The sequence below is a fragment of the Vanessa cardui genome, chromosome 20, assembly GCF_905220365.1.
Source record: "Vanessa cardui chromosome 20, ilVanCard2.1, whole genome shotgun sequence".
In the NCBI taxonomy this organism is placed as follows: domain Eukaryota; kingdom Metazoa; phylum Arthropoda; class Insecta; order Lepidoptera; family Nymphalidae; genus Vanessa; species Vanessa cardui.
In genome coordinates, this window is record NC_061142.1 from 253,540 (window position 1) to 281,006 (window position 27,467).

At 32.8% G+C, this 27,467-nt stretch overlaps 1 protein-coding gene across 1 annotated transcript in view; it reads left to right on the forward strand.

Annotated features, from left to right (window-relative positions):
- Positions 1–10,940: 10,940 nt before the first annotated feature.
- LOC124538671 (paired box protein Pax-1) overlaps positions 10,941–27,467 on the forward strand; it is a 32,926-nt gene continuing 16,399 nt past the window's right edge. Inside the window, exon 1 of the mRNA XM_047115809.1 lies at positions 10,941–11,103. Within this exon, the coding sequence (XP_046971765.1) occupies positions 11,022–11,103 (82 nt within the window). The 5' untranslated portion in view covers positions 10,941–11,021. The remainder of the gene's footprint in view (positions 11,104–27,467) is intronic.

The following is a 27,467-nucleotide window of genomic DNA, read 5'->3' on the forward strand; positions in this document are numbered from 1 at the left end:
TTAATACAGTTACACAAAGACATGTGTCCGTAAAGTGACATGCCACGTAGTAGCAAACGATTAAGTATCTATGCTGTTTATAAGTACATTTATGTCTATTTCAGGCATACTTATTTGTGCCGTAAATATAATAATAGCCAACTACTAGACTGATTGTACCTTTATCATAAGTTTGTAAATAATATAAGAATACATACCTACCTATATTTGGTGATACTGTTGGCAATATTCGGCAAATATTATACGGCCACAGAGCAATAATTGGTGAATTATTCTGTTCCGATTTAAAGCATGACTGAGTCACTAAGGACATGCACAGGGGACGTGACGGCTCCCAAGCTTGGTGGCGTATTGGAGATTTAACATTTATTTCTAATGTCTATGGCATAGTGACCGCGTACCATCAGGTGGCCTATGAGCTCATCTATCATCATAAAAAAAATTAAATAAATAATTGTAGATTGAACATCAAATGGCATTTATTTTGAAAAATAAAACAATGACGATTGAATGTGCGAGTAAGTGGCTATTTATATTTTGCAGAATTTTGTGGTAATAATACTTCAAGTAATTTTGAAACCTTAAAATGATGTGAAACGAAAATAAGTCGGGACTCGAACGGAAATAAAATATTAATAACCGTCTTGTTTGTACGAATTACAGCGCAGGGCTATCAGATGCAGGTAATACTCAAATACGTTTATGTTTTATATATGAAACGGGAAGTTTTATATTTTCGTTATGCATGTTCAAGAAATAATACAACATATCGATAGCTGTATTATCGTACATTCTGATTTTAATGGATGACGCCACTATCCGTCATCTCCTCCTGATAGCTGACATTCCTTATTTTTAACGTGACAAGTCAGTAATTGGTCATTATCTGGCGCTTCTTTAACTTAATTGATTTTTTTTACATACAGCATATTTTCAATAAGAAATCGAATTATTTTAATAGGAAAACTATTTAAGCGACTCTTACCCATAGTGTTGACTGTAGACTATATTGTATAGCACAAGTACATATATGCGCTAAAACACTGTGCACTGCCTATTTCATCACTTTATTAATCTCATGGAACCGGGAATTGATACGACCGGAATGAAATGACGACTTCACGAGCTTTCCGAGCACGGACATGTATACACTTCCAACTAATAACTTTCATTCAGCACAACATAAATTTTAAGCCTAACCTATGTAACTCGTGAATAATAAAATACACAAGCAGAAATCGGTTTTACGACATACGACATCCTCCATTCGACAAAGGTAGGAAATAGAATAGTATATAACTCTAATAAAAAAATATCTTCACATACTAAAGATAAATAACCTTCATTATATAGGTAAATAAAAGTATTTAACTAACATGACTTTGTATTTTTAAATGTTGAAAAAGCTTAACCTCTGACTTTGTAGCTGGTTCTTTTCGGTCGAATCTAGATTCCGAACCAGTAGTAGCTGCACTAAATATAGATGATTCAAAAGAGCCTAACTGTCTGTAAAAAAGTATATTTTGATTTTTAATATTAGAGACAAAGCATATTTGTTCCAATTTTATTACGAAAGGGCAGTTTTAAGCGTCTACGTGAAAAGCGATGGTCGGCAGCCCTATGCACGCTGCGTACGGGTTAATATACGATACGAAGTGGGTTCGTATTGTGCTGTGTCGCCGGCGTGACTTATGCTCGCGCTCGCCACATTGTTCCCGCTATCTTCTCGGCTTTACGACCGTTTATGTTAGGTTTTAGACCAAATATTCGGCCAGTGGAGCGTGGATTTATTGTTTTATTGATCGGGAATTCCAATTTCATATGAAGATTTTTAATTAAAGTTTACCTTCGACTAACGGAGGAACGAACATAATTTTTAATGTATGTTTGTCGAACTGTGTAAGTTACAAGAGATGGTTGCTTTTACATGGAATAGGTACATACATACTTGACTAACAGTCAAGTATGTATGTACCTATTTAATATTTAATTGTATTGGTTCCAATTTATTAATTCCAATGTATTATTTAATTTTTAATAATAGAATAATTATTATTTGTAGCGGCTCACTGGGTGAAGGGTTTGACTACCTATTGCCGTAATTTTTGGAGTTAAATAAGTAAATACGGAAATGGAATATAAGGATGAACCATTTGTGATATTATATTGATATCGTGAAATTAAATTATACAGGCACCTCTAAAACGCCAATCAAACAAAAAGGTGTAAAACCCATTATAAACCCGTTTGTTTAAAAAAATAGAACACAGCAATAATAAACGTAATTGTTAAATATACGAAATTATAAAAAAAAAAGGTTTTATATCGGTATCGGTATTATTCTTCTAAAGTTTGATGTGTAGTCATGAACCGCGCTTCTTGCAACTCTTGGGTCGCAAGACATGCTTACATAGCCCATGTTTGCGTTCTGCCCTTCACAGAGGCAATAGCGCCGGCGTGGGGACCACGCCACGGTCACATTGACAGTCTAGGTATACTAATCGAAGTTCCGTCTATAGAATGTGTTTAGATATTAAAATAGATTGGATAGGATAAGTACCTAAAGCTTTAGACACGTTAAATTGTAATATTTTTGAGTTAAATTATGATGTAGGTAAATTAGTCATCAAATACACACTGAGATGTATTGCACACAAAAATGCAGATTGTTAATTTAACATTCATGCAGTACAAATTCGTTGTATATACGTATATAAATCGAGTTGCAAAGTTACATGTGCAAAGGACATGGCATCCCATATCCATTGTCAGATATCTATGATGCCGTAATCGGCGGTGTATTACCATGAGGAGTTATTTCGTCTGCTAGCAGTTCCAGTGTCCATGACTGAATGTAACCACAGTTGCCATCCCGAAATTTAAATTTTTGTTATTACTTAAAAGTAAAATATTACTTTTAAGTAATAACAAAAATTGCAACTCGTACAAAAAGTGATATCGTTTCAGAATGCCGCGAAGCTGTTTCAACTAAATAAAAACATACACGTCGATTTTAATTACCCAAAATATGTCAGCTACGCGTAAAACGTCGAAAAACCTTCGTTAATTGCTACGAATATGTCTCTCTGAGCGCAAAAACAGCTTTGTGGTGCCGCGCTGCGCCTGCGCAACGAACAAATTACCGCGCAGCAAATGATGCGGAACCCGCTGCCGTCTCAAAAGCACCGACTTTAACTTCTGTTTTTGAGGAACTTCATCGATGAAAGTTAATATGAGGACAGTTCCGGGTTATTATTAATCGTTGCATTCACGAAGAACGTATTATTTATAGAAGAGTTCGACATTCAATTTGGTGGAACGAAATCTAGATCGAGATGTGATTAATATTTGACCTTGTAAAATAAAGTTTTGCCCGAAAAATCTTGATCATAATTAGATGACTAGCTTACTAGCACGGTAACTTCGCAAAAACTTTATCATTTTGTACTGTAATTGGTACATACGTATAACCTACATAGGTGTGGTCTATTTCAATGAGTGTGGGAAAAAAGATAAGCAAACTTAGATTCACGTATTTCATGCGATTTGTTAATAACTCAATATAGGTATATAAAAGTTACAGTGCCAGTCATTAGAAACTTCCTCGAACTAGTAGTGATTGAAATTAATAGTGTTCATGGTGAAAATACCCAGTGATCAGTATAGCAGACCATTTTATGGATGATATAAAGATAATATTAATATTGCATATATTACAATTGAATAACAAAACTACACTATCGTGCAAAAAATAGTGCTAACAATTTGCCAAATGTGTTAAAATTAATTGCTTTTAAGTTAATGCCATAAAAAATAAAATAAAAAGAAAACAGTGAATCAATTTTTAGTTTGTGGGTGTTCTGTTGAAATGGTTTGTTCATCTACCATTCGTTAGTAACTTTGTAACAGGATTGAGTATATACGGTACACAAAATTCAATGAGTTATACTAATAGAGTCTTGGCCCCGTGGTCAACGGTTTGGACTCAAACTACCCCAAACTGATAGACCTGAGTTCAATCCTCATCGGAAACGAAACAATATTTTTCACTATATATATATATATTTTTAAAACGATAATTTATTCATAAAAATGTCTAATTCAACGACATACGCAATATGTGCAGGTTGTAGAAACAAATTACCACAGAATCAATTTCTTACTTGCACTAATTGCAAAGCGAAGTATGATATCGAATGTGGCAATATACCTCTAAGTCAGTTTAAACTAATGGATTTACATCAAAAAAATAGCTGGAAGTGCCCTGAATGTTTAAATAAACAGCCAAAAACGGGAAATATGCATACACCAATCAGATCAATCGCACTATTCGACGATGTTAGTAAACCTTCCACCGAAACGCAGGATGTTACTTATGTTACTAAACGTAAAAAGTTTAGTAAGTCGCCTCAATGCTCCACGCCTCAATACAATATCGAAAGTGTAGACCTGACAGAATGTAAGTTACGTAATATTATTCAACAAGAGTTGGCTTCCACAATTCAAAACTTAGTAACAACTCATCTTAACACTATTAATGAACAAATAAGAGGATTTTGTGAATCAATAAACTTTATAAACACTCAGTATGAAGAAATGAAAGCAAAATTTGAAGAAAAATCTAAAATAGTGGACGAGTTAAAAAGGGAAAACGAAAATCTTAAATCTTCGGTTAAGGACATTACATCCAGATTAAATATTGTTGAAGTGCATATGAGAGAAAACAATATCGAGATTAATGGTATTCCAGAAAACAGAAATGAAAATTTGGCTAATGTAGTTGTACAATTAGGTAAAACTATTAACAATCCTCTGAAAGTGGATGAAATACAGCATGTTACTAGAGTCGCGCAGTTTAATAAGAACAGAGAGAAACCACGATCAGTTATTGTAAAACTGCAAAGCTCAAGACATCGTGATGCCTTTCTGGCGGCTGTTACACAGTTCAACAAAAAGAATCCTAAAGAAAAATTAAACTCACATCACCTAGGAATCGGGGGAACTTCCAAACCGATATATGTTTCTGAACATTTAACCCCAGCGAATAAATCGCTTCACGCAGCAGCACGTATTAAAGCTAAAGAAATGAATTATCGCTTCACTTGGACAAGAAATGGGAAAATTTTCGTCCGTAAGGATGAATTTAGTCAAGCTAAGCTTATTAAAAATGAAGACAGTCTTAAACTAATTAATTAAACTCATTAAGTATATTAATGTTATGGTAGTTGGTTGACACAATGTTAGACATATACTATCAAAATGTAAGAGGTTTGAGAACAAAAACGAACGATGTGTTTAAAAACATTCTCAATACGCATTATAAAGTTATTGTTTTTACCGAAACATGGTTGAACCCATCAATTTCGAGTAACGAATTATTTGATTCACGCTATGTAGTATACAGAAAGGATCGTTTATGTTCTCAAACCTCAAAAAAGGACGGAGGAGGTTTATTGGTCGCTGTTTCGCGGGATGTTTCGTCATGTAGGGTCACTAATTGGGAGACTGAAGATGAAAACATGTGGATTGTATTAGATATTAATAGTAATCAAATTGTTAAAAAAATCGCTTTTTGTATTGTATACTTACCACCACCTGTAAAAGTAGAAAGTGCCAAGAAGTTATTTGATCATATTGACATTGTAACAAATCAGGTTGATGATGTAATTATAATAGGGGATTTTAATATGGGTTTTATTGAATGGAACACTGGGGCTGATTTTTCTTACATGGTTCCTTCCAATTATAATAACCCACTCGGATATTCATTAATTGATTTCTTATCTACTAACGATCTACACCAATACAATAACATTAAAAATAGTGATAACAGACTCTTGGACCTGATAATTAGTAATATGTCTAATATAACTGTCTCTAGGCCTCTTGAGTTACTAAGTAAACTGGATACATATCATCCTAATCTACTAATAAATGTTTCGTACCCTCTAATAACATACCTTCGCCCCAAACAATGTATAAAATACAATTTTGTAAATGCTGACTATGTAAAAATTGTAAATGAATTAAGAAATATAGAATGGGCCAAAAAATTTTCCAACTGTGAAAGTGTCAATGCCATGGTTGAGATTTTTTACAGCATATTGTATGAAATTATAGAGCGACTAGTACCTAAGCGGAAATTACGAAACCTAAAATATCCTACTTGGTTTAAGAATAATCTCACTAAGCTAATCAAAGAAAAGGAGAGGTTACGTCTCAGATATCGTAAATATAGCAATCCTAGAGATAAACTTGAATTTGAAATTTTGCGTAATCGCTGTCATAGATTATTTGATAATTGTTATAATAAACACAAAAGAAATGTCGAACAAAATATTTCTAGGAATCCAACTTTATTTTGGAATTTTAATAAAAGCAAACGAAATTTAAATCCATTATTGCCTTCATCTATGTCTTTGGAAAATAAAAGTACTAACTCGGGAATAGAAATCGCTAATCTTTTTGCTTGTCATTTTTCATCCGTTTACCCTGAAGAAACAGTAGCTATGAACAAGAGAAATCAGAATAATTTGGATAACACTAATATAACAACCATTACTAAAATAATATTTAGTGAAGCTGAGGTTGCAAAAAAAATTAAATCTCTAGATCTATCTAAAGGCGCCGGTCCTGACGGTATTCCTCCACTCTTAATTAAAAGATGCAGCTCCGCGTTAGTACTGCCGTTGACAATAATTTTTAACTCTTCCATGAAAAGTGGTATTTTCCCTGACGAGTGGAAGAAAGCTCGAATAATACCAATATACAAAAAAGGTGATCGTTCAGATATTAAGAATTACCGTCCAATCTCAATACTGTCGTGCTTCTCCAAATTGTTTGAGAGCCTTGTCTATCCCATACTTAATAATCATTTTAAAAATATTTTTACACGTTCACAGCACGGGTTTAGAAATGGGTCATCTATTGCAACAAATTTAACTATTTTTACATCAGATCTGGCTTTGGCAATAGATAAGGGTGATGAAATTGATTGTATATACACCGATTTTAGCAACGCGTTTGATAAAGTGAATCACCAAATACTCATTAACAAGCTGTATCAGTATGGCCTTGGCAGTTCTTTGATTAACTGGTTTCAATCATATTTAACGCAGAGGCCACTTACAGTTTCGGTCACTGGTTTTGACTCCGAGATTTACTTTGCCAAAAGCGGGGTGCCGCAGGGCTCACATTTGGGTCCTCTTTTATTTCTCGTTTTCATCAACGACATAACCAAATATATTAAACATTGTAAATATTCTCTTTATGCAGATGATCTTAAAATTTACAAAACAGTAAAATCGAATAAGGACATAAACTTAATACAGAATGATATTAACAGTATTAACGAATGGTGTTGTTCTAATAATATGACTCTTAACGTCAGCAAATGTTTTCATATGAAATTTACCAGGAAGAAAAAACCGCTTGTCTCTAGGTACTCCATCGGCAATGTATTAATCGAGAAAATATTACAAATAAAAGACTTAGGAGTCACTATTGACAGCCGTTTAACATTCATGACGCATATTGATAATATAGTTGTTAAAGCTGCACAAAATCTTGGTTTTATCAAGCGAAACACCCATGGATTTTCTAAAGACACTAAAATACTTCTATACAATGCCTTGGTACGCAGCAATCTTGAGTACGCCAGTATCATCTGGAAACCTTTTTACTGTGTTCATTCTCAGCGAATTGAGAGTATACAGCGAGCATTTACCAAACATCTTGCTTACCTTGAAAAAGATTTTTCGCATAGACGATTATATAAGGACCGTTTGGCAAAATTTAATATGGTTTCACTACGGAGTAGGCGCGAAATTATTGATCTAAAATTTTTACATAATATTATAAACAATAAAGTAACAAATTCAGAAATTATTGAAAGACTATTTATATCTGTTCCTTCCAGAACACCCAGAAATACTCACAAAATATTCTACACTCCTTGTTTAAGAACGCATGTTGGCAATCAAGCCCCCTTGTTACGAATATGCAACGAGTATAATAATATCCTTAAATCAATCCCTGGCATTGACATTTTTAACGACTCCCCCACTATCTTCAGAAATAAGTTATTTAATTACTATAAAACGCATGATTAGTTTTAGTTTTAATTTAATTTTGATTTTATTTTTATGTAATTTTAATTTATTTTGATTTAATTTTTAATTCAATTTTGATTTATTTAATTTTATTTTTATTTGATTTTGATTTAATTTTTATTTTACTTTAATTTAATTTAATTTGTATATTTATTCTGAATTAATTAAATAATATAAATAATTTTTAAATTTGCACTGTAACTGTAACTATCATTACTTATAAAATAAATATACATACTCAATGAATGTTATGTACACTTGTAATTGACGTACATATCAAACTTTAATATAACTTTTAAATTTCAATAAAAATGTTTGTAATATGTATGTTGTAAGTGTGCTTAAATAAATAAATAAATAAATAAACTCAGTTATAACGTGTATAACTAAGAGTTCATGATTAATATATTTTTACTTGTAATACAACATTACTGCACTAAATCACATATTTCTACTTTAATTTAATTTCCAAAATTCTGATAACTGTTTTGTTGACGTTGATAACGCCATTTTTTCTCAAATCTATAGTGAATATCATAGATAAATCAAGCTTTCGTATCACGTCAATTTAATGTAAAATATTAATAGTTATTTGGCATTTTTACTGTTATAGTTGGAATAGTGTATAAACTAAATGTGAACAATAGATGTGATGTAGGTTACACTAAAAAAAGAAAAATATATAAAATAATGTAATTAAGTAGGTATAGTAAATATGCACTGAATATTATTAATTAGGTCATTGTTCTAATAATACTTCCGGCAGGGTTGTCAATCTCAAAGGGTTGATATCTAAGCAAGATTAATGATAAAGCAGATGTGTGGGAAAACTCAGTAGGTACTTACATCCAAGGGTAATCTGGCACAAATGCTAAGCATAACAGATTGAAGCAACATCTATACGGGTTTTCAGTATGTAAAAGATACATTATAACAATTTTAACACTCACATTCAGAAAACAAAATATAAGTATTCACTTGCCAGCACATTTTTTACATTAATAAATCAACGACTACCGGTTCGGAATATTCAAAAAAAGAAAACGGCAACAAACTTAAAAGTAACTCTTATCTAGCAATTATTTAGGTACATAGCCTATTGAATATAACTTAACCCAACCCCAAAAATCTGAGCAAAACCGCGGACTACTGTTAGGTATATACCCAAATAGGCTATATACCTAATATATTACGGAGTAACCTATTAATCGAAGTTTTGATTAATCGGCAAAACTGAAGGCCTAGGATTTATTATATTTGGGTACCGCATTTATATTATATAGGTACAGTATGTAGAGTCAGTCGTGTACCTAATATGTTATGAATTAATTAGTAAGGGGAAATGTTAGGAAATCTATAGAAAAAAATGTACCACTGTCAGAAATAATTTCCGCGAATTAGAATATTTTCTTATAAGGACAAAATATTCTAATTTATTCTCATGTTTCGGTGAATAAGAAAAGAATCAACATGAAAGTGAGTAGTCATTTTTTAGCACCATTCCAATTTGTACAGGTATGTACATATTTATACCTACCTATCCTACCTAGAAATGAAAAAATACGAATATTGATAAGACAGTGATGATAGATATAACAAAAAAACAAAATAATATATATTCTTTACCACAGTATACCAACATGGCATATTTAAAGTGGGATCTCTCTAGTGAGCATAATACAAACTCGTTTCAGAGTGACTCTTCCGTAACATAGTAACGATTAGGTAAAAAGCTCAAAGATAAGACATATCTAAGTATAGATAAAAATAATTGAAAATTTTCTAATTCCACTACACCAATGCTGGTCTCCCTATCACTCGTGTAAACTTTTATGTGATAGAATTTATGAGGCACGCTACGTCTCCATAAGATATATTTTTCACCATTGATTACGAGATAAATTATTATCTAGCACAAATGAATGAAAAACTTGCGTTGCTTGCTCGGGGATATGAAACTTTTCTTCAGATAAAACCCGCCTGTTCTCTCTATTCCACGTGATTCGAAATTCAGTTATATGAACAAAAATATGAAATTTAGTTACAGTACCTATATATTAAAACTATAGTCTAGATTTTGTTTGTTTGATTTCTCTATTAAAATATGTGTTTAGGTTATAGGTATATGAAAGTCTTTTAGGTTCCAATGTACTAAGTAGGTACCTACCAAATGAACATGTAGTTAGGTACTTCTTAATAGCTATTATAAGGCTGACGTAAAAATGTAGAGTCAACAATAGTCTACGATGGAATGATCTAACGATTATACACATAAATACTTGATTTATTATCCTATTACCGAATCAATATCAGACCCTCAGGATGTAACTAATAGTAAGCTATCAATGTGAATTCTAATCTCAGGACCGCGGAACTACAACGCTCAGATAACAAAGCGAATAATCGAAACAGCTGTTAACTAAATTAACAAACGTAAAATATCAATTACAAGGCGTGTGCATACATAACACCGTATATAACAGCCTGCTCCCCCGCCCTCCGCCACCCTCACACTCTTTACTCGAGCGAGACTTTTCCCTTCATCTCACTCGCTGACCGTGCGCAGCCGACCGAACGGGAAAACAGACACGGCGGAAACAAGACATTGAACGCATTTAATACCTTATCTGAAGGGCTTAAGGTCCACATTAATCCATCAGACCAGAGATGCATCAGCACGCTTCGAATAGATGGCGAGACGGAAAAAGGAAAGCGTTTGAAATGGAGCGCGGCGATTGGCTGTCTCGCACCAATGGCGACGGGGGGCGGGGCAAGTCGCGCAGGCGGCCGGCGTCGCTGCGCGCGCGCACATGTCACACTCGCGCGACACGCGACGAACGTGTAACTTAATTGTGCCGGTGGTAGATTAGGTAGATATCGGGTGGCAGTGCGGGGTATGTGAGTGCAGTGATGATGCTAGGTGGCATGGACGGCAAGGAGTACGGCGCGCTGCACGCGGCCGCCGCCGCCGCCGGGTACGCGATGGACACTGGTGAGTTTTGTAAGCGCTCGCATCCAAATTATTCTATTTATTTATAAGTAGTACCTAGATATGAAATCAGTGTATTTTTAGAGTTATAATACGTTTTGGCAGTGCATATACCTACTTATAAACTAACTAGGTACTCAGTGGAAGGTAAGTACACCTTGCACTGACTTATTTGAAAAGACTTTATTATGAAATATTATTTTTTTATTTATGAAACAATATATTTAAAAAAAAAAGCAATGTATTAACTTATTACTTAAAAATGTACGATTACTTATTAGATTTCTAAGCTCATAAAATATTTTCTGAACTCTGAATTTTCTGAACAATTTAAATTTAAAAACTTTTCCACCACTCTTGGTTATGTGTACGAATTACCTATCAGATACATCCGTCACAGGCATTTACATCATAATGAAGATATTTCATTTGCAGCACCAACTTATTCAAACATTATTTTATAAAAAATGTCAGGATTAAGGCTACCGTTTTCGACATCGGTTGGGATTATCGGTCGTAGAAGAAACACTGAGAAAATATTTCTAATCAACTCAATATCATTAAGTGTACCTTTACCTATAGAATGGGGATGTTTAAGAGGTCCGTAACCGTATCGGAACTATCATATAACCGAAATTAAAATCTATCCATAACCATAAACGAAACCGGTAAAAAATCTTTATTACAATTTTCTTCTTTTGTTAACTCAAGAAAGTAGCGAATCTTACAGCTATTTGTTATTTTTATTCTAAGATTATACTTACTTGTTCTAAGAGTATACTTTATAATAAATAGTAGTCATCACATTAAGTCAAATTCGTATTTATATAGTACTTTCTTTTTTATTCTTGCGATATCCGAAACAAGCGGATAATCCGAAACACATAATTTCGTATCTGTAACCGTAACTGAAGCTGGTAAAACATTATTTATAAATCCGTATCCATATTAAGATCCGAAATTACGAATCCACGTATAGATATTCAATACAAGATTGTATATAATTTTGTCAATATGATCTTGTATTGACTAAGGAACTGCATTAATTGTAACAATGCAGTAACTCAAACTCCAATTCAAACTCAAATTGCTTTATTCAATATATAAGTATTACACTTTCTTATTGATGGTCAATTGAAACAGTACCACCGGTTCGGAAAAGAAAATATCCTGACCTGAGAAGAACCGGCGAAAGAAACTCAGCTGGTTTTTTTTGTCTCATGTATTTTATAAACAATTTAAATGAAATGTCAAATAGCCAGGAGACGATCGTTTCATTCCCAAAGTGTGCTATCAATCATAAACTCATTAATTGTATAAACCTTTTGCACATAAGCGTTCCTTAATATTTTTTTTTAATTTGGCAATTGGAGCATTTTGAACGCTTTTTGGGATCCTGTTGTAAAACCGTATACATTGCTCCACAAAGGAGTTACTGACTCTATGCAGCCGAGTAACAGGAGTAACAAGTTTGTGTTTGTTCCTTGTACCGATGCTATGAGTATCACATTTTCTCATAAAATCATTAATATTTTTTCGTACATACATAACATTACAGAATATATATTGAGAAGCAACAATTTATATCTTGAATTCTTCAAATTTATTCCTTAACGATTCTTTAGCTAAAACTAACACAAGACATTCAACGTTAAAATTTTTACTTTAATTGATTAATTAAATTAAATTGTCTTTATATTTATAATCGGGTCCCGCTGGTAACAAAAATAGTAAGATGCGACAAAAACAATATTAATAGGTATATAATCTAAGCAATACAGGTACCGACACAAACAAATTAAAGCTTCAGTATCTATCGAAAATTCGATTTCATAATTAATTGCACAAATATTTAATCTGTATTGTATCTTACATTATCCTTATTTCTAATTTTCTTTGAAAGGCGGCGCGCATAAATTCATCATGGTAATTAAATAGAGTTTTTTAGTTATATATACATACATACATGGTTGATATAAAAGAATAAAAATGATTATTTTACTGGTATGAGTTAGATGAATGAAAAAATAATATAGTTTGAATAGGTAGATATTAATCATTTTTCCACAGTCCATCGTGATTTAGACTGACAGAGAAGTTCACGAAAAAAAAAATGTTTACGAGACAGACTATGAATAGATTTTTATAACATCTTCCATAAAATATTCAAAAATGACTTGTAGTAAGATATCTAGTTGATGGTACATGCTAAACCATTCTGAGACCCACTCAAATACATACAAAAATCTCCTCGAATCACTCCAACCTCTTAGGAGTAGGTTCGAAAGAGGACTTGAGTTACATTCACACGTACCTACAGAAGATAAGCAAATTTTCTTTTCATGTTTGTCTTTCCGAACAGCTTGTAGATTTTTGTCAATCGATTTTATTGCTAGAATTTGAAATAAAGTCGTAAATTTTTCGAAAATTATCTAATATAATTATACTGAGCGGTAGGTAGGTACTATTCTATGATTTCGTAAGTTAAACAAGAAACGGCTTACGGAGATACGAGATACTATTTTGAAGCGTGACTGCGTCCTTTAAATGTTTCTTATGTATATTTACTATAGTCAGTGTCACCTATCGCTTTCTTTAGTCTAAGTTATATTAATTTATCAACCTTTATTCGTGCAGTTAAATCAATATTCATATTTATTTATTTACAAAAAACATACTTATATCTTACATTACAATAACACAATGTGTTACTTAAGTTGTCTGCGAAAACATTATTAATAATTCTTCTGTTTAAATTTAATTTAACAATATACATCAATTCATAAAATCCAATAACTATTATAAAATAAATGGGATAATAACAAAATTAGAAAAATATCTGCCGATTTAATGTAAATGTGTGAGTCTCTTATGATATTCAGAACTGTAAGATAAACTAATAATAAAAACCAATGTCCGTTTAGTTACGAATTTATAATTAAAAGTATAGTTTACATGAATGAGCTCGTCTGTAACATTGTCATGTGCAATATTGCGAGATCGACATTTTTGTATATCTTCAAAAAGGTCGATTAACGTGGAGATAGAGCCAAACGAAGCGGTCTTGAAGCAGCTAGTGACATTATAAAATATATGTAATAACTCTAGCGACACGCCCCGGATTCGCACGGGTGTAATGCTGATACTAAATATATTACAGAAATTTTCTTATTCCTTTACGATATTTTCTATGTTCACTCTACCTTTTAAAAAACGCATTAAAATCTGTTGCGTAATATTATAGAGCTAAGCATTCATAGGAACAGACGGAAGCGACTTTGTTTTATACTATGTAATGATGGTATTTGCAATTAACATTTTTTTATATATAGAGTTAAAATGATATCTAGTACTTAATTGGAAATAAGTTAATTATACGTTTTGATTGGTCATAATACAGGATAGAGTTAAATGTAAAGCGGTAAGGTCGAAATATATACGGGGTTATTAGTTATCCGACGTATTCCCGTTAGGAGGTAATAATCCACTTTTTGCGATAATTTTAATCAGATGCAAAAGTTTTTACCATTTTTGAATAATCACGTAGCTTTTTCAAAATAAGTAAAAAATATAACTTTTATTTTAAAAAATGTGTTTATTTAATAAAAACGATTAAACAATGGTAATTTATTAATATTAAAACAATAGTTATCAATACAAATTTAAATATGACCGAAGACGTTATTATTTCCATATTTTTTTTCTAAGTAGGTATATGAAATGACATAAAAACCAATAAATCATATGAAACCTGACCTAAACATTATTTTAAAAATATTACCGTTTTCTTAGCATTCAAATATTGTGTAAAAACTAGGAACTTATTTCAAAACAGCCATAAAAAAATACTACGAAGCACGCTGGTGAAAATTCGAATTTGAACAAAACTTAAATTCGCTCGTTGAAAGTCTCACAAATAGGTTTAATGCTCACCTAACCAATGCTACATTATTCGCGTCGGTTTCCTAATCACCGGTTGCCCAATGTATCAGTTTTTAGCTTATCCGGGAAACTAGAAGTCTTTAGAGACGACAAATTTATGTCGGAAGACTACCAGACCATATTATTAATTACTAAGAGCACACACTAAATTTTAGTGGATATTATCAAACTAATTTAACAAGAAATATTTAAAAAAAAAGATATTTAATAATTGACATAAGTATGTTTTATTATTGAATTCAAAAAATGCTATGCAACATCCTTTAATAAAATCCTCGCTGTACTAATTGATACTTAACTTGAAACCTAGCTAATTATTCACTTACAACAATTCGTACAAAAAAAAACTCCTTTTATATATTGTTTATTTTTCAACAATATTAGAAACACGTGTAAGATATGCTTAATTTTATCAACCGCCCTAACTGCTAACCTCTAGGGACGTACGTTCTGTCGATAAGTCGATAAGGCGCCGCGTGGAGTCGCCGCGGGTCATCGCTAAAACACACTCATACGTCTCTAGTCAACCGTTAAATTGTTCCTTCAACTACTGGCATATTTATTCATTATTCATTTCTTCATTACGATAAATCAATAATTGATCAATTTGACATTTTTTTAACAAACTTTATTTTGTATTGATAAATAATAACATATATTTTGCGTGTGTATATGCAGGCAGTTGAAATAGTCACACATAGACATTATCGTTGTAATAAATATTATCACATCTTACACAATATATCTCGTGCCTGTAACTTCAAGGTTACCTGACCTTAAAAGTGGAGTAAAACTTATAAGTTATAGCGATCTTTCACAGAAAACCGTTTGGTGACAGAAGCTTTAAAAAACAAACGAAAACAGGCAAATGCAAATAGAAAGAGGAGATAATAACTGTAACTAATTTAAGAATACAGACTTATATGGACCTATAGTAATAAACTACACATACATAAAATCAAGTCTGAATTCTATTATTCGTAGATTACCTAAGTGTCTTGATTTGTACTATTCGCATTCTTACGAAAATTTCTTACACTGATGAGTCTTAGAGTTTAAGATATAATGCTGACTGGCAAGATTTATCTTTAAAACAAATCTGTGCAGTATTTAAAACTTGGTGGTTGTGCTGTGCAAGCCGGTTTGGGTAGATACGATCCATTCAACAATTATATTGATCTGCCAAACAGCCAAAGTTTCGGTTTGACGGAGGAGTAAGTCAGTGTAACTACAGGCACGAGGGTCACGTCTTAGTTTCCAGGGTCGGTGCGGATTGCCTGTGTATGGAATGGTTAATATTTCTTAACGCGCCAATTTCCATGAATGGTGATAATATTTACTATCAGCTGGTCCATTTGCTCAACCGTCTCCAAAAAAACTGTAGTCTTGTGAACTAAGAAAATCATATCGTCGTAGCAAAAATTACTTAAAACAATTCATTTAAAAAAATAAGTTATTACATTACTCAAAACTTATCTGCTATTAGATAACCAAATTTGAGTTAGAAGATTTTTTTAAAGTAAAAAAATAAATAAAATTAATTATAAATTAAATAACATTAATTACATCGTAACGTAGTGTAAAACAAAGCCGTATCATTAAAATTACTCAATTGATTTTAAAGCGTTTTTTTAATAGATGAATTCAAGAGGGAAGTATGTACAATACATACACAATATAGTACAGACACACAGATTATTTATTTTAGAGGTTACTAAAGTGATGTCGTAAATAAACATATTTTTCGCGCTGACATTGCGAACGCTAGCTGAACCCTACGACATAGATTAAAATAAAGGTATTGTACATTTTAAAAAGGTCTTCAAACAAGTCCGCGATGGTATATGTCTATCTCTTTGGGATAACCCGCTTATTTTCGTAGTGATTTTGAGTAATACAGCATTAATCCTTCATCAAGTTAAGTACCTCCTAATTTACTTTGTGCTGTAGAATAATATGTCCCTTTAGAGCATGTAATTTAAATGAATATTTTTGAAGGAGTTAAATGTAATGCATTTAAAAAGGATAGAGTTTGTAGTGCAGTCAGCATTGCACCCGTGCGAAGCCAGGATGGTATTATGATATTTAAACTATACTATACAATACTAGTGAGTAAGAAACTTGTATAATCAGTTCAAATATTAGTACCTAAACCAGAGGCACTGACATGAACAATTTGAATGATGTGCATTATGTTTTTTCATCTATATATTCGAATTAAATTTATTGAAAAACGTTCGTTTCTTTAAACTTTCGGGATATCGAAGGGTTAGGTACGAAAAACACACATTAATTCTAATCATCTATTCTAACAAAACATAAATAGACTCTTCAAAAAGCAATTACGATAAAATACGTGGCTCGCATTGTATGTATGTCGATACCTGTTTTCGAGCCTGCGCAAGCGCAAACGCAGTGTGCACCGAGATGGAAAAGTTTATCGCGGTTCAAAGGGCGTCAAGGGTTATCGATAAGCGATAGTTCGAACGTCACTACCAGTGTAAAACACTACCATTACAATATTTATATTTATCGATTAAAAGAAAAACCTATGATTTAATGATTATCGTTGCCAATGAACTAGCGCTCGCTCGCGACTTTGTTGACATTCCCTTCGTGTCATAAATCATATTATAAGTGTAATACGACAATCTTGCATTCCTCAGGTATTTTAACAGAGTAGGTATATATGCGTCACTTTCTATTGTATTGAACTAGCAACCCGCCCCGGCTTCGCACGGTTGCAATGCTGATACTACGTACATACCTATACTACAGACTTTTTCTAGTTTCTTCACTATATTGTCCATGTATTATATACAAAAATCTGCCCCTCGTAGCACTCTATCTATTAAAAAAACTCGCATCAAAACCGTTGCGTAGTTTGAAAGATCTAAGCATACATAGAGACAGCGGTAAGCGACTTTGTTTTGTACTATGTAATGAAGTAATACGAGCAAATAACTTATCTTGGCTCACTATGAGCGGCAACCTTTACCAGTAAAGGGTTAAGCCAAGATTAGTACCAAAGTATGACCCTGTAATTCCGTTTTACACGCTCACTCATCCTTCAAGCCGTATTTACATACAGCAATACAAAGCTTTCATGCTGGCCGGTAGATTATATAGACTTATGTACTACTTAGTCTACGATGCACATGTGTGTGTGCAAAAGACCCGCGTAAGGTAAACGTCTGTGACGTCACATATTGAAAATAATCGAAATGATTATTAAATTATTGAACGATTAAATTTTTTTGATTTCGAATCAACAATTGTTCTGTTTTTATGAATGTGTTTATTGTTAATAAATACAGATAAGTTAATTAAATTGCAAGTTAAAATTGATTTTCTCTACGGTGGCAAATCTTGGTAGGAAAACAAGTTTGTTTATATTGATTAATAAAACCGATCGAGGTTCTGAAATTAATATGAGTTACCTAACATCCACCAACGCTGGCATGTCGTTGTAACTAGGGTTTAACTAAAAGTAAGGCTTCAATTTGATAAAAATTAAGTATCACCTGAAAAAACTGATAAACATATTCTTAAAATAATCATAATAAAATAACATATCTAAAAAAAGAATCACAAAAGCATAACATATAAAGTTGTACTAAACGAATTCATAAATCAATTATAATTTAAAAATGTATATAATAAGTACAGTTGCTAAGTAGTGATGTAAAAGCGTTAAAGTATCGATAAAATCTCTATTTATCGGTGACGCGCAGCTATCGCACGAGCCAGCATTAATTACTAAACATTGTAATAAACAGTTTACACCGTATCAATATTATATTTAATTAGAAATCTTTGTAAACAGTTGACTAATGTTTATCAATAAAGTTTAATTTTTTGTGTTTCGTTTACAACAGGCATCAAAACTCTTTGACTATAGTGACGTCATTTATTAGGTACTAGCTGTGCCCGCGACCTTGTACACTTTTGAATTTAACAAAAAAAACTGTCGTCTAAGTTACTCCTTATTATATCAGTTATCTGCTAGTGAAAGTCCCATCAAAATCGGTCCAGCCGTTCCAGAGATTAGCCGGAACAAACAGACAGATAGACAGACCGACAATAATTGCAAAATATGTTTTTTTTGTATATGTACCATGTATAAATTCATATGCATTGAGTGAAAATTGGCTATTTTAATATTACAAACAGACATTGCAATTTCATTATATGTATAAGTATATATTTATTCATACCATAGGCGATGGCATCGTTTTGATGGCAGATGGCAATTATTAACCATCTACTGTATTTCACCATTGCCCCATCAACTCTGGCAGCAAATTTGCACATCAATCCTATTGCTGCTTAGAGGTAGCATATTTGGTCAATATCGAAGTCCTATCATTTTGGAAGAGACTTAATTTTTATTTTAATTAAGTTATCAAAAAGATTAATCAAATTTCTTGTGTAATTTTTTCTTAAATATAATTAATATTTTATGAATACTTAAAATAATTGATCAAACAAGCAAGTAGACTCGTAGCAAATTTCTATCCGTCGCCGCACTGAAGTATGTGGTATAACGAACTAGTAAACTGTGCCTTATGAATCATGTATTAAAATATTTCTATACGTCAAGTACGTACCGTCACAGTTGTTTTGTGGGTATTCCGATGTACTAGTCTGACACGCCCCTTATACCCACATATACCTTCATATAGGGGACACTCATAATTGATTTATCCAATGAGATCAAGAAAGAGAAAATCGGCTCAGTAACCTTTTCTCATGTTTGTCAAACGATTTGTCCTTTGTTTAGGAGCTATTGAAAGTCTTTAGTAAAATAAAATATGCTTATAAAAATTGCCTATTTTTAATAATTATAATAGTTGAATTAAGACCACTAGTAAATATATTTGTCTAATATATATTAGAACGTTCCTAGTGGAGCGGTTGACTACAAACAAACCTCGGTCTGTTTGTCCGTCTCGTCACAGACGGCACTTTTTATTTGTCCATGCAGAAGCTGCGAGAGCAAACACAATGCGGCTACTGGAAGTAAAAAATAACTTAAAACAACAATAACTTAGCCTTAGGCTTTGTTTAAGCAAACCCCTTCCTTGTTAAGCTATGACAATTGATGAATTTGATAACATTAAGTGACTTTTTTTTAATTATTGTACTTACTACATCAGAAGAAAAAGAAATAAAGTTGACCTATTCTGTTAAATCAAACTCGAAACTCATCGTTTAACACGTCTACACAATGTCACTGTTACATATTAATTATGAAATGCAACTATAATATAATAATTATTACATTTAAATACATTACACGCATGCGCATAGTGCCATAGGGTATCAACGTTAACTTCAACGCATTATGGACGCAGGTTTCGAATATTTTTTATGAAAATATCTGCGAGAAAACGTTTTGTAGAATAAAATTAATAGACAAAGAAAAATAATAAAAAGTAACTTTGCCCATATTAAGCTATAGAAGATTTAAAATATGCATGTGTAACTGGACTACTCCGAACATTGTTTGTGTTTATTTGATTGATTTTGAAATCAATGCTACAATTTTTAATAATAAAAAATATACTTACGCATTTAAATAAAACTAATTATAACGGATGAATCGCGTATATTAATTATTTTTAAACATCCCCGATTCATCCGTTATAATTAGTTTTATTTAAATGTGTACCTAATCATCGCGAAAATTTAAGACAACATTATATACTTACGCGTTTGATCTAAATATCTAATAGATAGATATCAAAGTTGGAATGTTATGTGTTTGCGAGACGAGACCGACAGAGAAAAGACACAGATTAGGACTTTTCAAGTCGAGAGTCGAGACTAAGTACAACTCCAAACAACGAATAATGTTACAATTTCCTGTCAATTAGTTGTGTTTACGGAGCCAATGTTTGGACAGCGACTCGAATATAAACATTCCTGCCACACAATAATGAACGTTAACACTCAGGGAATAACGATTATGTCGGCGCAAAAGTTTCAGCTGCAGTGAGCAAATAAAACTGTCGCCGATTTGTTCGTTGTGTAAACTAATCGTATTTAACCGCTTTGCTTTGTATGAAAGCTTGAATTACCAACTTATTAGCTTAGATGTAACATGCATTGAAACAAAAAGTACAAATAATATTTGATCTAAATCTGGTTAATGTATCGCCCAGAGGATCGGATTTGAGATTCGACGGGGAATGCTATTAGTATGAACATCAGCTATTATCAATTTTGACTTTTACATAATTTTTATGTTTTATGTCAATAATTGTAGCAGAATTTTTAATATGATCCACAATGTAAGATAATAAATAATACAAAAAAATAATAATTTCATAACAATATTTTATTAAAAATATTCATAGGCCGAGATGGCCGATAATTGCGGGTTCAAATCCAGGCAAGTAATTCAACTTGTGTTCGAAATTTGAAGGCTAAAAATATTTTAGTCTAGTTTGCTTTATCACTTGCACCAGAAGTGCGAGTAAAATTCCAGCTCAATCGCGTGGCTGAAACAGGTTTAACTCACACATACCTAGGTACTAACTCGTGAACTTAAATAGGAGCTTGTAAAATGTCTTGGAATGCATCAACATTTATCTTAAATAGGTTGCTTGCGTCTTCTGTCTGACATTCATTTTGCAAGACACACACACGGACAACCCTAAAGCAGCAACCTCATGACATTATTAATCACTCATTATAACTAGAGCCGTGAGGGCCTGTAAGTATAGTATGTTTAGTACATATTAACCGAAGATATGAGATCAAATCCGCGCAATACCCTATGATTTTTTTACGTATTTAATTGTGTAATTAATTTTCTGATCGACAGTGAACGTTACAGAAATATTCCACTTGTGTTTCCACTGAACCACATTGGAACTGAAACTGAACCATATCGTGGTGGAATGACCTCATAACCGTCTCCTCCAAATGAAAGGCCATAGCTGTGAAATTTAAAGCCTCATTTTATGCTAATCATACATAATAATCAGCTAATGTTAAATGAAAGTCTGATTTTTTAATTTACCTTAAAAATAAAAGGCATTAAATGTCAAGGGCACCATAAATATTGGTTGTGTTTTCCGAAGCGCCATCAACTACACGGAACGTCGCTGACCTGCTTTAAGTTTGCTTTACAAAGCGCGCACGGCGACGGCGCTCCCGAAATCAAAATATCCACAAACACATATTTACCGAATGGTATGTCACATTTTGAGTTTAGATATTACTAAATACTAAAATGTTTATAAAAGGGGGGTTGGTACTCGTCACATAATTATTTTTAATTGGCATAACTCTCCCGTAGCATTTAAAATATTTGAAAATTAAAGTTCGTTAAATATTCTATTTGAACACAGTAAACATATTATTAAAACCATTAAAATTTATAGATTAAGTAATATAGGTAATAGAGCATGTTTTATTTTAAAGTTTATAATAAAACATATATGATTTCAATGAACAACTATATTATCTTTAACCAGTTGATAACCAATTAAATAATATTTTCTGTATTTTAACCAATCATATTATTTTAAATAAGCAATGTAATCTAGTTATTGGCGGAATTATAATAACATCCGTATAATACTCTATCAATTTTTTGGGGTCAGCGCAAATTGAGGTCATGCACCAAAATATATTAAAACGATCACCATCAAAGTTTTTGTCGTTTATAATATAAATGTATATAATATAGTCAAAGAGCGCAAGGAGCAAGGGCCAGTGTAGTGCGTGCGCAAGTGGCGCGGGCGGTGTTTGCACACGCATTAGCTGCGCGCGCGCTGAGTCAACACCGTAATGGCGACAAACAACGCCGCTACCGATTCCAAACAACTGGGATTTGCTTTTATTGATTACTATATACGTGCTGTGGGTTTGTCCGCTCTATTGAAAAGCCAAATTTTTGTTGTAATAATCATATAGAGCAAAGGATCCATTAATTTAGTTTTGATACAAACGAGATGTTTAAAATAATGTCGTCAAAACAATGTACTAGTAACTCCAATTGCATATTTAATATTATACCTCCTTCCACATTTATAAATTCTACTTTTTTGTTTTTATTTCACAAGATTTTGTTGTTTGTGATATAAAATTAATTATTATAATTACTACAAAAATAATCAAATTGCAATATACTGAACAACATCTAAGTTCCTAAGATTGGTGTCGCATTGACGATGTGAGGGGTGGTAAACGTTTCTTACACTACCTACCAATGTCTATGGACGGTGGCGATCGCTAACCTCTAGATGGGCTATTTGCTAGTTTGCCAGCTATTTTACATAAATAATAAAGAATATAATACAGACTACAACTATATAAGTCTACGTGAATTATGCATTCGTTGTTTAATTTTACTATCATCACTGCGATTCTGCAAGAATTCGCAATTCTCATTCGCGGAATGTCGACACCCGCCTTGCGGTGATACGCTATTTCTATACTTATATCCTATAAATGACATAGTTATTATAATAAATGTCGCGTATTAGATTCTGACATTCTACGCTAGCGTCTGCGGTGAATTTCGAGATTCAGAATACCTTTACAATCTCGGGATGCCGTTGGGCACCTACCGCTGACTGAGGTCGCTTCCGCATTTTAGTAGTTTAAAATGTTTACACGAAATATGTAGAAAATGCAAACTATTCCGAGGTTAGGGTCCAGCTGTACCTATAATTGTCTCCTCGTGTCGGGCGAGTCTAAAAATAGGATCTTAAATCAATTTCTCTCCCCATAACTGCAGTTTTACAAATTGGCCGACGTACGACTTCCAACATTATTGACTCCCGAGTAGGTATATATTCTATTTTTTTTAATGTCGTTTAATGTAAATATGTACATAAGTAATTGTAAATAAGCAGCTTTCAATTATAATAAATCTAGCGAAATTTATAAATAAAGAGGTATTGTGAATATTTTGGCAGTATTTTTAAGCTACGTCAAATGTAGGTAATTTAATAGATTTTATGATACTTTATGAAATTGAGGCGATTGAAATATGCTCATGCTCATCACACCATCGATCCTTGAGTTTTATGACCTTTGTGGTCTATAACAGTTTTCACTGTGAGTTTGACGTTTATCTAAAATCGTCGAACGTTTAAAATTATTATTCAAATGCGGCATACAAACGTCGTCTCGTTAGATGACAAATAAAGATTCGTTCATTACGATCCAGGATATTAAAATTTAAAAGCTTACGTAATTTCATTGATGACACAGATAAACCACGATATTAATTGACATTAAATTTAACTTTCAATATAATCTATATTCTACAGCTGGTTCGCACCAATAATTTTATTTTGTAAATCAGCACTACAAAACGAATGTTAGGAGCCGACTTGATTAAAGAAGGTATATTTTGTTTTATGACGCATAGCTGTCCACAAAGAAAATTACGGTAACGTACCTAGCAACAAAGAGGTCAACTCGGATATATCAGAAAGTAAGTGACTCTGGAACTACAAGTCAACATTATGTAAATTATATATTCAAACCCTAAAGATAAAATATGTTGTAGAAAGTCGCAAAACTGAAGACCACGTATAATAACATCATTTTCAGTCTGCATTCGTCCATTGCTGAGCATAAACATTTGTGTTTAGGTGGGAAAGTTATACAAGCCCCCACCACTCATTTGATACTCTTACACCAATCATGAATACTCGTCCAATTTGAAGGATAAGCGAAACAGTGTCACTAAAGGCACAAGTGATATAGTATAGTATTGTTCCCAAGGTTGCCAATGTCTATAGGAGATGGTGGCTATCATCAGATGGCGCTTTCCCATTGCCTATATATATCATGAATGGTCTCTACTAGACCACTATCGCCCTAGACTTCGGCTTTCATACCGCCACCACGAAACCCATTTAGCCTGATGATGCCCTCTCATATACATACAAGCATTACGTTATACAAGGAAACGCTACGCGCCACCTTTTTTTAATAGAGGTACTGAAATCTGATTGACACTTTTAGATTCAATTAATTGTTTGAATTTTTTGAAATCGTAACTTATCATCAGTCAGTCATTTTTTGTTAATGTGTTTGCTTAACTTTTGGCGTTAATGATAATTCTTTATTAATTAAGAAACACACTTATTTTACCTGTCTGGTGCCAATAATCGTATACGCGACTTACTTCACTAATCACACATTTATATCTTTAATTACACTACACGATAAAAATAAAAGAAAACTTCTATATAATTTCAAGTATTCCTGCTATTTAATGTTTCATAGTATTATATTCGTGAAATTCCGAAACTGACTTCAAAGACGCGTTCTTTTGATCTTTGTATCTTTTAAATACAATATTAATTACAGTAAATATCGCACATCACTTCCTGATACTGAAATTGAATTTGATAATGAAAGAGTTTCTGTTTCGACATTGTTTTACCGTATAAGAAAAATTCTGTAGTCCTTTTAAGAAATGCCTTAATTTATTGCTTATTATTGTGTATTAAACCGACGTAATAATTTTCGTCCGAGATATAGGAGTTGATAAATTCGAGTAACGATGTTATTGTACACGTGCAAAGATATGAAAATAGTTGTTTGTAATATTTTTAATTTATTCCTTGGCCCAGACAAAATATAACGTTTTCATAATACCTACACAGCGCGTGTAATCTATTTATAAAAATCATTATCAAATGTTTTAATTTTGACAGAAATGTTACAATTTATCAATGTGCCAAAGGTCGAAAAGTATTCGTCGCGGATTGGTCGCCTCGTGTGGAGTGGCCTTAACGTAGTGCTGGCACGTGTCGGGATATCGATAATTAGCGAGACATGAGTTATGGTGCGGAATACTCGACACTGTTTATAGGGGGTTAATAAGGGCAGCTGACGGTAACTGACAGTTCGGAAACGTCCCTGACTTAAGCGCTGTCACACTAAATATTTCACCTCATTTTTCAAGAATTTCATTCGTAAGTTATTGTGACATCTGAAAGAATAGTAATAGTGATGTGTTATTCCACGCATGCGCAATGTTTATAATATATTTGAAATTTATTTCAGACACTTCAATTTCATCCAAAGCCGTTATAATTTTTATTCTGTTTTCATTGAATATATCTCTTATTTCAATTGGAATGATGTGATATCGAAGACAATGAGGTTACCATAGGTGGTCACGGAGGACATACAATCTCGAAGTGCAGTGACAATCAAAGCAGGCAAAGTACTCAGCCTGCAGTAGCCGTGTTTGCGTAGCGGTCTCGTTTGTCGGCGGCCTGTCGCCGTGTGTGGCCCGAGAGCCCTTCACCTGATTCCCCGCGATTATCAACCTTATTCTAGAACAAACAGAGGTCAATGCCTAAGGCAAATGTCTCGTTTCATCTTTTATAATTTTGAGCTTTTAGTGCATAGCAATAAAGTATACGAACATCAGCTGTGATGACGTAAACGTCAAACTGTCGAAGTCGACGTCGAGTGCCTTAAATGTCAATGAAAGAATACTTCCCTTGACCGGCACTTGATATTTTTATTCTGCCTATTGAATGAGGTTTCCGAAATTTAAGTAGAATTACCACCGGTAACTATGCCTGGCCTACAATTTCTCGACGATTATTTTAGATTTCTAGTCGTTCGTTCGTTTGAGTTTATCAATCATAAGATACCTATAGTAAACAAATATTTGCGAAAATAACAATGTCTGTTTTAATGTCTGTTGCTTAGAACAGAAGCGAAGCTGCGAACGACATCTAGTCATAAAAATTGACGTTGGTATATCTGCTTGAGCTTAAGACATAGCACAGATAACCATAAGTCGGCAATTTTTTCATTGATTTAATGTAGGTTTCGATGCTAACCACATCAATCTATGACGTTAAAACGATCACCAATACTATTGGCACACGTATAAACAGGCACGTCCGTTGGGTTTCGCTAAAATCAATATAACAAAAATATGAATTAAAAATTCATAACATATTTTTAAACATGCCTTAATAATTGCGCAGTAACATTTCTGCATAGTCTATGTATCTGAGTTGTTTTGTTTGGTTAATCGTTGCGATGACGGTAGGGTCACGGCTGAAAATGGCAAGGCAACAATCATATCTTAGTTTAGTGAGTATAACATTATACATTAAAAAAGTAATATTGATATTAATCTATACAAATAAGAGGATATATTTACCTACAGTGGTTAAATAGAGAGTAGATTATGACGAATAATAAACCAAATTGTAATCACTTTAATTTAAGCCTAACAGTTCCTACTCTGTTCAGAGACCGTCGAATTGGATGCAACGAAAAAAAAAGGTGCACAAAATTTTCATTAACATAGATTAATTATTGTTATATTATTTATCAAAATACAGATTATAAAAACTACCATGACATGACCAAAACTCCTTGGTGGTAAAGCTTTATGCAAGTTCGTCTGGTTAGGT